The sequence below is a fragment of the Micromys minutus genome (genome assembly GCF_963924665.1).
Source record: "Micromys minutus genome assembly, chromosome: 3".
Classification (NCBI taxonomy): Eukaryota; Metazoa; Chordata; class Mammalia; order Rodentia; family Muridae; genus Micromys; species Micromys minutus.
This window is the reverse complement of record NC_137972.1, coordinates 84728083-84744281: the sequence shown is the minus strand read 5'-3', so window position 1 is coordinate 84744281 and position 16199 is coordinate 84728083. Positions and strand designations below refer to the sequence as shown.

Here is a 16199-nt window from a genome sequence, read left to right as displayed (position 1 = left end):
ACGGGGTCTCACTTTGTATCCCTGGCTGACCTAGAACTCACCATAAAGACCAGAATGGTCTTGAACTCACAGAGATCGGTCTGCCACTGCCTCTCAAATACTGGGATTAAATGTGTGCCCCACTGTGCAAGGCCAAGTACTCTACTTTTAAATTGTTTTGTATCTATTTTTCTCAAAATTTTTAGGCATGGCAGTAACCCAAGCCCTAACAGCCTCATCCAGAAACTACTGAAGTGCCTTCTTACCTGTGCTACCCACTAGTCTCTCTGATCTGATGACTCAGTCACTGCTGCTGGATCCAGCTACAGGAAAGAGTCATTTCATCTATTTGGAAACAGCCACTGTTTCTGATGTGGCCCTTGTTAAACACCTTTTTGGCCTCACCTACTTCTCACACAAACCTAGCTGTGTACTCCTAAACTCTTTTCTGTGTCTTGCATGTCTTTCCTCCCACCAGCAGCCCCTCCTGCAACCCCCTTGGCTTGCAAGCTATTAAAATCTTATGCTCATACTTGGGCATTTTGTCTTAAGAATATGTTTTGGTAACTAATTATTCCAGTCTTCAGAACAACGTTGTAAACTCTTTGAATAGACAATGTTAAGTTTCTGTACTTTGTACCCAGGAATGAGCTTTTGTATCTGCAGTTCATTTTTTCAGTCCTTCTGATCTCTTACCAGAAAGCTTCATGCTATAGTCTTCATGACTAGTGAAGGCTCTTCGGTTTGTAATACCTTCTTCTGTACATGTCAAGAAAGAGCCAGGGCTGTCCGCATATACTTTCAAACCTTTCTACAGGACCTTTTCTCAGTGAAGCGCTGGAGAGAAGACAGGAAAAGGAATGAAGTTGGTCCTCTTTCATTACTGATGGAGCATGCCATCCTTAGTAAACAACTCTCCCACGTGGTAAATGTAGTGCTGATGAATATCTCCGCTGGGTTTAGTGGCCTTTGGAATAAATAGGTCTTTCTTATCTTTCCATATATACTGGACCAAATGGCAGTTGGATAAATCACTAAACTGGAAGGAGTGTCAGGGACAACAGAAAAGCCAGCAGCCTGCCAGGTTCACTTTATAACAAAAAGGCTGGAGTGCACTAGGAAGTTTCGATGTTTGCAGCTCTCTCCAAGCTCTAAAGGCAGTGTGGTCCATACACCGCTCCTGTCACTCACTTGCCATGTCCTAGATTCTGATTCAGCAAGTAGGATGGATGCAACAGTTCTGAAGTGGGTCCGAGACTGAACACTGGTGACAGAATAGATAAGGGTTTGAAGAATCTAAAACACAGAAGTTAGTCATTTACAGGAAGTCTTTGCATATTGGGACAAGGCTCTCATTCCGGTCTGTGATCGCTATATAGTTTTTGTGGTTGCCTTGCTTTGGCAGTGCTTCAGTTTCTCCAAACAGAATGTGCTAAGAATCAGTGTAAATACCAAATCACCTCTCACCTGTTTGCTAAAACCAACAGTGTAACCTTCTGCTGTTGTCTCCATCATTCTGAGGATATCTGTAGAAGGGTGACATCTGCTGCTTCTTCACACCACGAAGGGGGAGAGCACTGAGATATCACTGTGAGAGGAAAACCTATCTGGAACCAGTCTCTCTTGTTCATCCCCAAGTGACAGTAATGAATATTTAGCACCTGTGTGCTAAATACATTCTAAGCTTTTATATTAAGCTGATCCCATCTTCCCAACAGCTTCATTGTGTAGATGAGGAAATCAAGATAGAGCAATTTAGCAACAAACCACGTCACACTGTGGTATAGCACACATCAGCCTGGCAATCTGGCTTCAGTGTGTGCGTGTAACCACACTGAACCTTAGTAACCTAAAAAGTTGGCATTTGTACTTCTCACAGGAAGCATTTATGGGGTCACTTCTGTGTGCTCAGTTTTTTATATTCAAGAAGCAACCTTTCTCCACGCCATCTTTACATGAGTCGGTCTGCTCTCACAGGCACAATCACAGGTTTGGGTTCAGTGCCCCAAAACTCATATATATAATTTTGCTTTTCATCTAGCAATTGATTTGATTAACAACTTGCTTCAAGTGAAGATGAGAAAACGTTACAGTGTTGACAAATCTCTTAGTCATCCTTGGCTACAGGTAAGAAAGTATTCTACATCTTACTCTCCTGTGAGTTTGTCTTCCCTGATGAAACCACCCTAGGAGCAACAGCACATTTCTTGGGATGGTAATCTAGGCCCTCCACAGTCATTGTTGTGCTATGGCTTGGGCCTCTGGACATTGTGCTGCCTGTCACTCAAGTCAGTGTTGATAGGCAGCTAAACATCCAGTAATTAATTAGCCTTTCATAAGTACTTAGCTGTTTGTGTATTTTTTAAAGTTCACATGGTATACTGTTCAGTATATTTTACTTTAAATGTCCACTAAAAGTGTTCTTTGTGTTTGGCCTCATTCCTCCCTGAGTTATTACAGACATTTGTTCCAAGGCCAACAGTTCACACTTCAGAGTGAACAGAGAGGTTGTACGACTGTTTTTAGGATGTGAGGGTAGAGTTAATATTAAATCATGTCTGGGCTGTTCAGTAAGTTAGTCTGATAATAGACTTCAGATTTTAAGATTTAACTTTGCCAATTTCAAATACTACAGTTAGAACTTAGGAATAAAAGTTGTCAGTTGTGTAACTAAGGTTATAAGCAAGAGGGGTTGTTGGCCTATTGTCTATTTTCTGCTTATAATCATTTTCTATTCCTAGGACTATCAGACTTGGCTTGACCTCAGAGAATTCGAAACTCGAATTGGAGAACGTTACATCACCCACGAAAGCGATGATGCTCGGTGGGAAATACACGCATACACGCACAATCTCCAATACCCAAAGCATTTCATCATGGCCCCCAACCCAGATGACATGGAGGAAGATCCTTAGTTATCAGTGAGCTAACCTCAATAAAGAAGGATTGCATTTCAAGAACGGATACTTTGCTGTGTAACTGCTGCCCTCTGCAGGCCGTCAGTGAAAGTGGCAGCGTCATAAGGAAATGGAAGGACTTGATGGCATCTATTCTGTAGCTCATAACGAGTAGGTACATGAAGGGAAACTGAGTAATAAAATCAAAATGGAACTTGTTATAAATGTTTGTAGCATAAGCAATAACTGGCTCTGCAACTTTTCCTAATCCTTCACATTAGCACAATGTGAATTAGCACTTAATTTATCTCGCCTTCATCTCTCCTTTGCTGTTACTACATCATTTGTTTTAAAAGCCTATGACTGTCTAGTTATTGCTTATAAGGTTGGTTACTCAACAGGTCTGCAGTTAAGTAGTAACCATAAGGCTAACAACATATGATTTGCTAGAAGGACTTTTAGTATTTGTCCACTGTTGGAGGCATTTATTTTTCCTGGACCCCTATAAACACAACACTGTACTTTTCACCTTCTGGTGGATGTATCTTCAAATATGGTCAGTATGACATAAAAGTTGTCACCTTTCCCATGTTGTAGTAGTCACTAGGATCATTGAACAATTGTTACAAATGAATAGAAGTAGCTGGTTATCACTCAGCTCTCCCGCTGAACACATATGTTCTCAATTGACACTATCATGATACACAGTATGCCAACAGTCAGTGGGCACAGCTCTGCATAAAACTAATTTATCCTCACCTTCCCTTAGCCTTCGGGTCCGATTTGCAAATATCTAGTGTTTTTAAATTAGCATTTTGTTTTGAGCAGTTTGGAGTGGTTGAAGTCAGACATGGAAGTTCAGCTTATCGAGGCAGGGCTGTATTACCAGTACAACAGATAAAGGAAGAGTAAGAACTTTTTACACTTCTGCTCCAGCAGCCAGATGTTTCATAGTAGTAACTAATATAGGCTCAATAACTCTATCTGAGGTATTCTGCACCAGGAGGGTTTCAGTTTTTCAGATACTGAAATGTTTGCAGAGTCTACTGTTTGAGCATCCCTGACTTAGAAATGTGAAATTTTCTAGATTCAAAAGACTTAGGAATCCAGTGCCCTTCAGATTTCCATATTAGTGACATCCCCAGTGTCATCAGTGACATCTGTGCTTTATCCAAAGAAAAGGATCCAGAGCCATCCTCTTAAGAAATATAGGAAAGAAAGAAAAAGGAAGGAAGGAAGACATAGTAGCTGTTTGTTCCTCCATTCCTCACTAGTCACCAAGAACAGGTCTTTCTTGTTTTTCCTTTTCTGTGCTATGAGCAAAACTTTGGAATCAGAAAGCCTTGGTGTCTTTATTCTCTAGATCTGTTGGGCTGAGGAGGTGACAGTTTGTCTGAGCACTTAGTTTCTCAGTCTGTAGAGTGGACACTATAAATTCCTCCTTCTGCCTTCCTCCATGTGGCTGTGAAGATTGGGCTGTGTGGCCACCTGGAAGGCCAGGGTTGTCGCTAACCTGGTTGATGGACCAAAAGTAAGTGTCATCCCAGATGAGAAAGCAGCTGCAGGGATCCATCTTAGTTAAAAACGTCCTTGAAGAATCACAAACACTTGGGGTGCCTCTGTTGTACATGGTTATGCTTTGAACTGTCCTCACAATAGCCACATGGCTAAGCACACTTAAAAGTTGAGGCACAAATTTAGCTGTTAAAGTGCATTGAGTTTAAATACAGATTCAAACCCAGGCCTATATCCCAAGTCCCTTTAACAGTCCCAGCCATTGACAGTGTACTGCACGTCTGTAAGTATTTGCAGAAGACTTTCCAAACTGCCTCTGTGGTTGTCTTCATACAGGAGTTATGAAGAATAAATTTTGAAAACTTCTCAGAATGGATTTTTCCATTTCTGCAAAGTCTGGTTGACCATATGTACAAGTTGGAGCTATTGTGTGTCACTAGGCAGCCCACTGTCGCTGTGCTGTGTGAGGTGAGAACTGGAGTGACTGCTGGTGTGCTGTACTTCTATTATCAGATCTTACAGGCCATGACATTAATTGCACTGTTTGTGTTGAAGCCCTATGCTGTTTGAAGAGAGACTGCAAAGGCACTGCCATAGTCCGGAGTTGAGTAACTACTCCACTGTTTAACCTGCATAGCTTTTTGTCCTTGTCTTAAAGCCAAGCTGTGTTTGCATAAAAAGTAATTGTTTCTTAGAAACATGTGACAATTTTTATAGTAGTGTATAATGACACTGTTTAGTACATTTTATATTTTTTTGTTACATCCCACTTTTTGTAAATATTCCTAAAACTTGATAATAAAAAGTATTTCTCTATCACTATACATTCCTATATGAAAATCTTAGGCCATCTCTAATATAAGGATCTCGCGGGTTTTACTTGGTTATAATATTTTCTCTGGGCCTGAGTAATAGGACGTCAGTGCTACATGAGCACATGTCCCCTGTGAAAAGTCACCTCAGTTTACACCGCATCTGACATCATCATCTAGAGGGTTCATTTATTGGAATACAAGTTCAAAGAATAATGATGATTAAATATTTGAGCGACTAGCCCAGATATTCAGCTATTGCAACTACTAAAAGACTTAGAAAGTTCAAATGTCTCATATGAAAAAGTAAATTTCTACAATTTGAGATAGAAGGCAAGAAGGCACTACCTCATAATTATGAAAACTAAAACCAATTATGTATGGGGGGTGGGCAACTGTCGGTATTTACTTCTTTCAAATGCTCTAGTCTAGTCCTTGAAAACAAAAGAGGAGCGATGAGGAATGGTCTAAGGCTGGGAGGCGTGGGCTCAGAAGACAAAGTACCTGCTGCACAAACAGAAGGGCTTCACATTGGATCCCCAGCACCCTGGGGTTACATGCCTGTAAGGAAATAAGTCCACAATAAACTACTTCACTGGGTTAAAAATAATTATACCAAAATTTAGTTATAACCTTTTTAACATTCTACCATTCTCGATTCTATTTATATAAAACAGGCTATTTTTATTGACTGAAAAGAGATTATTAGTTTGAATACTTATGTTACCTTCGATATACAATGTGAATTTCTTTTACTTTGATTTTCCAAGGCAGCTGAAATGTCACTGCCAAACAAGTTCATCAAACCCAGCCACAGAGGATGAGGGGGTTTTTGACTGGCAGGCATTCCTTTCTTGACTTCCCCCATGAAGTCTCTGATGAGGCAGCAAGGCGAAAAAGTTAAATCTTTCTCCCATCTTCTGAGGATTCATTAACATATCATAGCCCCGAAGTAGCTGCTGCTTCATGGATGGCTCACCTGCTTTATCCAGAAGAACCTGAAAGGGGGAAAGGCCTTTAAAGAGCATCACCAGAAGAAAGAAGTCCCCAGTGCAGCACTGATGGTGTAAATGATCCAGTACAGCAATTCCCCAGATGTGATCTTATAACTGTGGAATGCTGTCATCCAAATTATACATCTGCATCTTTAGCAGATAACCCGGGTGATCAGCTCTGTAATAACAGCCACGTGTCCTTGGAAGAGATGGTATAAATTCAGACCTGTGAACATGGTTTTCTTGGGAGTCTCAGCCTCACATAGAAACTTGGCGGGGTCTCACTTGTGCAGAAACTACACCAGGGGTCGGCTCACTACAACAGCATTAAAGCCAATGGAGCTCAGTTTAAATAATTTCAGAAACTAAGATATTCAGTGTTAGTGGGGTAAATCATTACCTTCAGCCGGACATCAATGCCCATGTTTTTTAAAAATGTTCGCTGTTCCACTGGACCCAGAGAGGCTACTTTTCCTTGTGCCATTCTGCGTAGGTAACTGAAGTCCACATCAGCTGTCAGGTCTGCTGTTCCAGGAGCAATCAAGACATCATGAAGCTGGTGTCCACAAAACCCCTTGAGGATAAAGAATAGTTTTTACTCTGTTTTAGTTAACATTAGGATGTCCTACTAATCCATTTTTTACATTGTCAATGTTAAGAAAAGTATGTCCTAAGTCTGTGGTTTAAACACTATGCAATAACATCCTTTCTGCAAACAAAGTAACACATGGAAAACCCAGTGGAACACATGAAGTTGGAGTGCCTAACGGTGTTACCTTTAACATAAAACGATTTAGCATTCCCATTACTGTTCTGGCGATCAGAACCTAGGTAGCTCAGTTTACAAAGCCTGAGAATACGGTGTGTGCTGCATTCGAGTTGTTCTACTGTAATCCCAGAGGGAAGGCTAGAGAACAGTCTCCAAGGTAACAATTCCTGTTTCATTGATTGGTTTTAATTTTTCAAGACAGTTTCTCTGTATAGCCCTGCTGTCCCAGAACTCACTCTGTAGACCAGGATGACCTTGAACTCAGAGATCCACCTGCCCTTGCTTCCCAAGTGCTAGAATTGAAGGCACCGCCCAGTAAGAATGCCTAACAGTAATGAAATTAGAAAGAACCAATGATTTAGAAAATGGGTAATAGCCTCTGGCTAAATATATTTCAGTTAAAGACTATTCAGCATGGCTAGTCATATTTAAAGAACATTTCAAATGAATGTTTAGAAAGGGTAAAAGAAAATATCTGGAAAGAAAAATATGTTAAAAACAGTTCGCAGTTGCTGGGTTAATCATGCAAAGTAGCTCTTTTTTTTTTTCTTTTTTTAATGAAGGCAGGGTTGAAATATTATGTGAGAGGATCCTGCCCAAAATCTTTATTATTCCAATGCTTTCTAGGCTCAATGCATATCCAGGCTCTGTGCTAAGAACAACTGTAAGAGCCAAAATTATGGGTAATTATAACAACATAATTAACATTAATTTAAAAAATTATGAATGCAACAGAGTTAGACACCATAAAAGCTAAGCTAGGACAACTATTCTGTGAACTTCAGATCTAACAAGGAGATGCTGATAAAGCATGCCCCGTGTGACACATACTCTGAAGGTGTCTGTCTTCGTTCCATCGTGACCGTAATCTGCAATCAGGGCAGCACCTCCGGTTGATGCAATGCGCTGGGACAGTTCCTGGATGATAACCCCAGCATCAGGGCATACTTCCACATGCTCCCTTCTTTCATCGCGCTGGTGAGGGAAGAATTAGACTCACTTGGAGGGCTTCACAGTTCTACAGTGAACGTTTCTTAGTTATAATGAATTCAGCTTGAATATGGTCTGGCCAGTGTTTCACGTGGCATCCGTCTCAGGGTACAGAACTAATGGTGGACATTAGGTTTGAAGGCACTTCAATACACTGGACCCACCATGTGGTCAAGTGCAGTGCCGTCGTACCAGCACTTTTCCGTATTAATAATGAAAGCATAGTTCATTGGGCTGACTGCATGAGGAACAATACCTGACATTAACAGGTATCAAAAGTACCACTTATTTGGATCTGATGAAATCAGATCCTGTTAGGTTAACTGTGCTGCCTTCTAGAAAGGCAGAAAGCCCTCCCATGGTGTCTGGTATTTCCAAGCAGCAGCTAATGAACTAGCGACAATCTTGTAAAACTTGCTGTCTTCATGTTCATTATTAAAACCCACTGTCATACTGCCTCCTGACCCCTTGACAGCAGAGTAATGACCTACAGTGTAGCTATAAAAACCAGAGCCAGCCATCTGCCAACATGCCTCAGGTTGCCCTGCCGATACAACCTCAGACTAAGCCTCACAAGGACAGGTGGTACCCAGGGCCCCATTCAAATGACAGGAAATTCTTAAGTGAATACTAGTTAGGTTAAGAACTGAAAGAGACTACTTCTAGGAAGGGTGGTTTCAGGAAGGAGGCAGCTCTTTGGTAGCCTTACAAAATATGTTTGTCATTTAGGCAGAATTACATAGAATAAGGGGAAAAAAAAACACTGTTCACAAGTCTGAGATATTAACTTACACTTTATAAAGAAAACAGGTTTGTGGGTATGTTTTCAACAACCTGTTTTTAAAACTGAAAACTTTCAGAAATTCTTAAGATCTAGAAAGTAAATGTTTCTCTGGGGTGGAGAAGAGGAAATAAATGGGAAGCCCAGATATTTCTGAGAAGCAAGTGCTATGTGGGGACCTTTACACACATCCCTGGAGCTAAAGAGATGGCTCAGCAGTTCAGAGAACTGGACTCTTCAGAGAATTTCAGTTCCATTCCCAGCACCCATGTGGCAGTTTACAACCATCTACAATTCCAGTGCCAGGGATACCATCACCCTCGTACAAACATGTAGGTGAGACACCAATGTATGAAATAAAATAAGTTTTTTTTTTTCAAGTTCAGTCCCAAGGAAGCTCAAGGGACCATTCCTTAACAGCAAGAGAAAGCAGCAGTTAACCTGTTCACAGTGTAGGAGCAAAGGTGTGTCTGGGTTCTAGTATAACCCAGCGGCTGTCAGTGACGGAAGTAGTGAGAACAGCACATTGCTGCTCAGTATCTCATCAGTTAGCACAGCGCACTGCCTTCACCCAGGGAACATTCCCTTACGTAGATTATATGGCGTCATTTATCATCAGGGAACAGAGGCGCACTTGGCTGATTAAATGCTTATAAGCTCTGTCTTCCTACACAGCAGTAAGATGACACATGAGACAGGTAGTCTATAGGGCTTCTGGACTGCCACTGTGACTGCCAACCACAAAGCAACTCTAGTGCTGGGCTCCGGGTTCCCACTGGAAGAAGCTAAACTGGCAACTAGGAGAACAGACTGGACTATTCTGCAGCAACATAAGCTTAGAAGAAAAACTCAAATTCATACTTGTATGAAGGCTTCGGCAGGGGTTGCACAAGGTGCCAAGACGAACCTCAGTTTATCAGAAGCTTGTGGGTCGATATCAACAAACACTTCTCTCCATCCATGTGGTGTTTTCTAAACAAAATACGTCAAAATAAGTATTTTCAGGCACTAACAACATGATGCTCTAATGAAGAAATAACACATTGAGCTGTAGCAGCAAGCAGCTCAGGACTGGAAGATGGGAGCATGAGCAAGCAGGTGTTTCTGTGACAAATGACATTACATGAGACTCTTAGTCTCAGAGGTCGCCATGGCTGCAGCCAATCACTAAACCCAAACTCTCACAAAATGGATATAGGAGAATTCTAGTCTTGTAATTGAAGCACCTGTCAGTCCTTACGACAGTCATTCCCATCATAGTTCTCTCATGGTCTCACCCAAAACTAAGAATCCACAGCAACGTTCCCGGGAGAATCACGATTCTGGGTAATATTTCACTTGTGCTTCTCAATCATAGTCATGAGAATCGCACATAATCCTAACTTGGGCAGGCAGCAGATAAGTACCGTGTTCACTAGCACAGCTTTAAGGCCCTTGGTTAATCATAAACATAACTTTCCAATCAATACCTGAAATTTATGCACAGGAAGAACATCAAAAAACTCATGTGCGAGATAAAAGCTGTGTCCTGTTTAAAAATATAAGGAAAAAAATGGTGATTTGGCATTTCAAAACAATTAACTCTATTGAACATTAACCATAAAAAAAAAAGTGCCTGATTCTTCAGCACTGAAACCTGGAATGGCTTCTCTACCACCAGTGGTCTCAACCGTCCTAAATCTGCAGTTCCTCGTGTTGTGGTGACCACAATCATAACGTTATTCCATTGCTACTTTATAACATTAATTTTGCTACTATTATGAACTGTAAATATCAGATGTGCAGAATATCAGATATGCAACCCCTACAAAAGGGTTGTTAAACCCCCAAGGAGGTCTTGACACACAGGTCAAGAGCCGCTGCTCTATGGGAAGCTCACTGTAAGCAGCATACAGAGAAACAGTTCCTCCTCATTTTGCACATAATGACTGAGAACTGAAATACTTCCATAATCAGCTAAGTCTGCTCATCACTAAGCCCAAAACAATGAGAATCAAATTTGTCATCTGAAAAGAAATGTAAACTTCAGGCCAGAAACGGCTCTTGGTGTCTTGCTGAGGATCTTGTCTCCACACTATCAAAGACTCCTAGACTGGTAAACCACCACACTTTGCTTGCCTTTGGACAAGTAAAGATTTTTCAAGAGATTAGTGTCTAAGCATCTATGATCACTTCCTGTAGCTGCTTCAGGCCATTTCATCAGTACTGTCCTAACAAAGTATAGGGGAGATTTACATTGTGGATTTCTATAGAAAGTCAAATGCACCACTCCTTAAAGTTAAGCCATCTTCTATGATCATGTTCTTTGCTAGACAAAGAAGTGTTGGCTGTCCTCTGTAGGTAAGGGACTTGGAAGTGGGAACTGAAACTAGTAAAAAGGTGGTCAGCTGCCACAGCTGTCGATAGTTCTGACCAACGTTCTTCCTTTAGTCAGTGTGAAGTTATACCTTTAGGAACATCCTTCAGGTCTCGGTACCAGGAAATGGGAACCCCAGACTTTGTGACACCTTTCATGTACACCAAGGATTCAGCATCTCTCTCCAAAGGGACCTGCTCCTCAGTTAGCGTCAGTGCTTGGATCTCACTTAATTTTTGGCTCACCTCTACAAGGTGAATTGAAATGTCACAGGTTTTTAGCACAGACCCAAGCTGACTGAACACCTAAAACAAAAAAGAGAAGAAGACTGTCTTAGTTACTGTTCTGTTGCTGTACAGAGACACAGTGGCCAAGACAACATAGAAAAGAAAGCATTTAACTGGAGCTTCATTAGTTTTAGAAGGTGAGTCCACGGCCATTACAGAGGGGAGTATGGCAGTGGGCAGACGTGACGCTGGCGCAGTAGCTGAGAGCTTACATCTTATCCACAAGCTGCTTTGGAAACTGTTAAGCCCATCCCCAGTGATACAGCTCTTCTAACAAGGCTACTTCCTAATCTTTTCCAAAATAATTCTACCAATGAGGGACCAAGCATTTCAATGTATTAGCCTATGGGGAGCCAAATCACCACATATTGACAAACACAATGTGTCAAGGGGTTTCTGACTGCTCACCACAACCATTTAGTTGAATCACAACAAAGACTTGCCCCTGATCCAGGTCATTCTCCAGTAACATGTAAGAACCACGCCTATTAGAGTTAATAAGTAACATCTATCTGAGAAATAAACTACAATGTGGCTTCTGAGTAACACTTTACTAATAAAAATAAAAAGATGTACCATCCACACAATGTTTCAGATCAAGAACTCTAAAAAAGTCCAAAAAAAAAAAAAAAAAAAATACAGGATTGATTTAATAAAGCCTGGGTGTCTTACTAAAGACATGGGGACATGATGTCCTCTCTGGGGACATGATGAAACTGTATCCTCTGAAGCATATTAAATGGCACTGGTGACCTGACTGACCCTGGGATTAAAACAAATTTTCAATTTTCCCTTCACTATACAAAAGTTTTTACTGTAGGGAAAAATACAGGGAAAAGGAAATACACACCTTACCAACCTTTAACACTCAGTGGCTCATTTGCCACCTGCTGCTTCCTTTACTTTTGGGAGCATGCAGATACAGACTAATCATCTGACACAGATGGCTTCTTTCTTTACTTTTTTCTTTCTTTCTTTCTTTCTTTTTTTTTTTTTTTTTTTTTTTTTTTGGTTTAAAATCAAACTATACATTTAAAAAAAAAACAACTTTGCAACAACAACTCCTTTTAAAAGGTCAAATTTATTAGACGGGATTAAAGAGATGGCTCAGAGGTTAAGAGCACTGACTGATCTACCTGAGGTCCCGAGTTCAAGTCCCAGCAATCACATGGTGGCTCACAACCATCTGTAATGGGATCTGATGCCCTCTTCTGGTATGTCTGAAGACAGCTAACAGTGTACTCACATGCATAAAATAAATTAATTTTTTAAAGTAAAAATAAAATAACTATTTTATTTGGCAGGATGTTTGCTTTATAGCCCTCTGTGGAGTGGATTAAAGGAATTTTCTAGCTAAGAAAATACTATTTTAAAACCTCATTAAAATGTTTTATATTCAAATGGCTGTCAATTTAAAAAATATATAAAATAGAGCCTTGGAAAATTCATGAGTGCAATTTTTTCTTTTTAAAATATAATCAGGATTCTTATTTGTCATTTTAAAAACTCTTTGGTTTCTAATTTCAAGTGAAAAATTATTTATCAAAAAATTAAATCTATAATGAATCTTTTTTACATTAAATTACCAAAAGTATGCAAGTTACCTTCAAAAATATTGATGAATTTCAAAACAGCAAAAACTTAAAGTTTCATAAATATTACTACATATCCCCTTAAAATATTTTCATAAAGTTCTAGGCAAAATGACAGGAAAGAACAATAAAAGAACACCTGACACTAGGGCTCAGAGATGCTTGGTTGGTAAAGAACCCGCTGTGCAAACATGAGGACCTGAGCTATCCCCAGCACCATGTCAAAAGCAGACAGTCCCAGCGGCATGCACCGTTAACCCAGTCCTGGAACAGCAGAGGGAGGAGAATGGCTGGAGCTGTCTATCAAGTCAGCAAACTTCTAAGTCAGTGAGAGATTCTGTCTCAAAGAGTAAGGTAAAAATCAACGGCGGAAGTCACCCAGGGTCAACATGTGGCCACATTACTCTGACATTGGATTTTAGTTGACAAATACAGGAATTAGAAAGTAGAACTGAAAACCCAGATTGGTAAGGTTTGCAAACTCATCCAAAAACAGAAAGGTTAATCTATGTGACTTAAGAGACGTTCTGTTATTACTTACCCTCAAAATATCTGCTGTGAGGGTTCCACGACCTGGACCAAGCTCCACCAGCTGGAATGCTGTACTCTTTCCAGAGGCCATCCACTCACTAACGAACCACACCCCTAGTAGCTATGACAAGCAAAAACATTAAGTGTTCTTCCATAAAACTCTACATACATACATACTTTATACCAAAAAGCAAAAACATTTACAATAATCCAATAGAGAATACTGGATGTGCATAGATATATACAGATACACATACACAGGCAGACACACATGCACACACACACACACCCCGAATGCACTGGAAGGTCACTGGAATTGTCAGGACATACACTGCATAGGAAGCTTACTATCAGGACGAAGGGTCTTCAACCTCATGGTGCAAATAAGAAATCACTTATAGAAAAGTACTAGAGTTCGGCAACAAAAGACACAGGACAATTATGCCATTTCTTCTCACTCTTCTTACTTGTGATTTCCACTATTACACAACCCTTAAATATAATTTATTTTCTCAAGCCTAGATTCCACTTCCGTTTATGTATTATTTCCTATTTTCAAGTCATCAAAGGAACTTTTAGGGAAGTAATTGAACCAGAGCTCTGTTTCTTACAGGGAAACCCCACTAAAACCTGTCTAAGTCATAGCTAACATCTCTCTCTCTCTCCCTTCCTCCCTCTCTTCCTTCCTCTCCCCCTCTCTCTTTTCAATCACATTGTTCATGGTTTTCTTCTTCTCAAACCTGTTCTATCTTCCCTTGTCCTTCACATGTCTCCACTTCTTTTTCTATAGTGAAATCTGAGTATTTTGAATGTTTGCTCCACCATTCACTCTAAAGTTTTAAATATTTGATAAACCACCCACCCACACCCACACACACAAAACACTGTTACAGATGAGCATAGTTTATCTGCTCTTAAATGTGTATAACATTCATTATGGCCTACACATTGAATATTACCTCCCCGAAGATTTGACTTATTTCAGGTGATGTAATAAAGTCTCCTTTTTCTCCTAGCATATCATGATGCACATAATATCCCTGAGTAAAAGAGAGGAAATGAGAAAGATTAATTTACAAATAAGGCTTTCAAAAGAGCTCCTCTAAAATGTTATGTAATACGTACAATGAAGTAACTATCAAGAAAGTTCTCTCCTCTAACATAACCAAGATAAAGACAGAGTCTTTGCCTACATTTTACGTGGTAGCAGTCATTTTTCGAAACTCACAGAAGAGCAATCACTCAGGTAGCAGGGCTGGAGACATGCAATGTTGACCTCTCTACTCCTCGGTCTCTCCCACTCCTAGTCAACACAGTAAGATTCTCCCCATCCTTACAGCCTCTGCTCCCCAGTTAGCCCAGCCTATTGCCGATGCTCTTCCGCAATTTCTCTTGACCATTGTGCCACTTAAATAAATGTGATTTGTGTGAAAATCTGTGGGGGGAGATAGGGAGGGAAGGAGACAGACAGACAGCCGGAGAGACACAGAGAGAGAAGGCATCCAACTATATACAAGTGACTTACACAATGTTCATATGATTAACGTTCAATAAAAACGTAGGTTTAAAACAATAGCCCCATTTGTCTACACTCCCATGCCAATACAAAGTCTCAGTTCGTTCTTCCCATTTTAGTTCTCTCTGGAATCCTGTTCAGGTTATTTAAACAGCATCTTCACTAACTTCTCTCTCCAAACACTTCCAACCCAAAACTAAGTCCAGTACTTTTTTTACATGACAATGATTATGTTTCTTACAAGGTTTAATTATCTGGGGAGAAGACTTTGTCTTATCTTCATATCCCAAGTTTTACCATAATGTTTAACCTTCAAGAAAAACTCAAAGCTAGGCAGGTGGAGATCACCTAGAATCCCAACACTCAGGAGGGTAAAAAGTTCAAGGTCACCTCATACATATAGCGTTTCTCTAATGGCAGGGAAATGCAGGACCCATTCCTTTAACTCAGGAACTCAAACTACATTCTGTCACCTAAACACCGCAGAAACTTGTCGAGACCTTTTTTTTTTTTTTTTTTTTTTTTTTTTTTTTTTTTTTTTTGGCACTGCCCATTAACACAACCTGATCAAATGACAGATTAGACTACATTCCAAGGACTTCGAAGGTGGCTCATCCCCTGATGACTCTGGAGACCTTCGTGTTCCTCTGTGTACACACACTTCGCGGTTCATGTTCCCCTATGTTTACCTTGGCTGGGTTTGTCAAAACCTCCTTCATGTACTCGGCCACAGTGATGGGACCTGTAGACTTTATTTTATACATAAGATGCCGCAGCATCGGTGTCACCCGGTTGCTTTCTGCTGGCTCATTCCCGGAGCTGAAGCATTTCCCTCTCCAAATACAGGGGATGCCTGAAAAACACGATTAAGCCCCCGCATTAGAAATATCCATTTCATTTACGGGGTCAGCAAGCGCTGCCTAGTTCACCACTAACTTTGCATGCACTGAACCCAGGACAAAAAGCGCCCCCACCCAGCCAAGCCTCTCGGCAGACCGGCTTCCAGCTCCAGCCCTAGGAAGCAACCGAGGAACCAAGGAGCCGCGCCATGCGGTTTCCATAGAAACAGGATTCTGCAGGACTCTTACCCGCGCGGGCCACGCAGCGTCTCACTACAGCATTCATGCCTACCACCTCCGGGCCAAGCTCCACCCCAGAGGCGGAGTTAAAGGGTATTTC

At 40.8% G+C, this 16199-nt stretch overlaps 2 protein-coding genes across 4 annotated transcripts in view; one reads left to right on the top strand and one right to left on the bottom strand.

Moving 5' to 3' along the window:
* The window catches only part of PRKD3 (protein kinase D3), a 74615-nt gene extending 69400 nt beyond the window's left edge, over positions 1 to 5215 (top strand). The window contains exons 18-19 of the mRNA XM_080914474.1: positions 2021 to 2106; positions 2721 to 5215. Coding sequence (XP_080770600.1) covers positions 2021 to 2106; positions 2721 to 2894 — 260 coding nt within the window. The 3' untranslated portion in view covers positions 2895 to 5215. The remainder of the gene's footprint in view (positions 1 to 2020; positions 2107 to 2720) is intronic.
* Positions 612 to 16168, bottom strand: NDUFAF7 (NADH:ubiquinone oxidoreductase complex assembly factor 7). 3 transcript variants are annotated; one of them, XR_013974971.1, is made up of 11 exons: positions 16109 to 16168; positions 15710 to 15873; positions 14464 to 14544; positions 13515 to 13625; positions 11186 to 11399; positions 10208 to 10266; positions 9600 to 9710; positions 7799 to 7942; positions 6599 to 6772; positions 5931 to 6201; positions 612 to 816 (listed from the first exon to the last, which is right to left on the bottom strand). XR_013974971.1 is itself a non-coding variant. In XM_080914475.1 (10 exons), the coding sequence occupies exons 1-10, from the start codon at positions 16143 to 16145 to the stop codon at positions 5986 to 5988; spliced, it is 1311 nt and encodes a 436-aa protein (XP_080770601.1). In that variant the 5' UTR covers positions 16146 to 16168; the 3' UTR covers positions 5890 to 5985. The 3 variants fall into 3 exon arrangements, 1 of the variants encoding a protein (XP_080770601.1); XR_013974972.1 differs by lacking the exon at positions 612 to 816 and adding an exon at positions 5542 to 5764; XM_080914475.1 differs by lacking the exon at positions 612 to 816 and having other exon boundaries at positions 5890 to 6201.
* Positions 16169 to 16199: the final 31 nt, after the last annotated feature.

Coding starts and splice junctions, on each gene's coding strand:
- NDUFAF7 (XM_080914475.1), bottom strand. CDS start 16,145: ATGAATGCTGTAGTGAGACGCTGCGTGGCCCGCGCGG. Junction 9,711..10,207: donor TTCCTGTGCATAAATTTCAG/GTATTGATTGGA, acceptor TATTTTGTTTAG/AAAACACCACATGGATGGAG. Junction 7,943..9,599: donor CTGCCGAAGCCTTCATACAA/GTATGAATTTGA, acceptor TTCCCTCACCAG/CGCGATGAAAGAAGGGAGCA.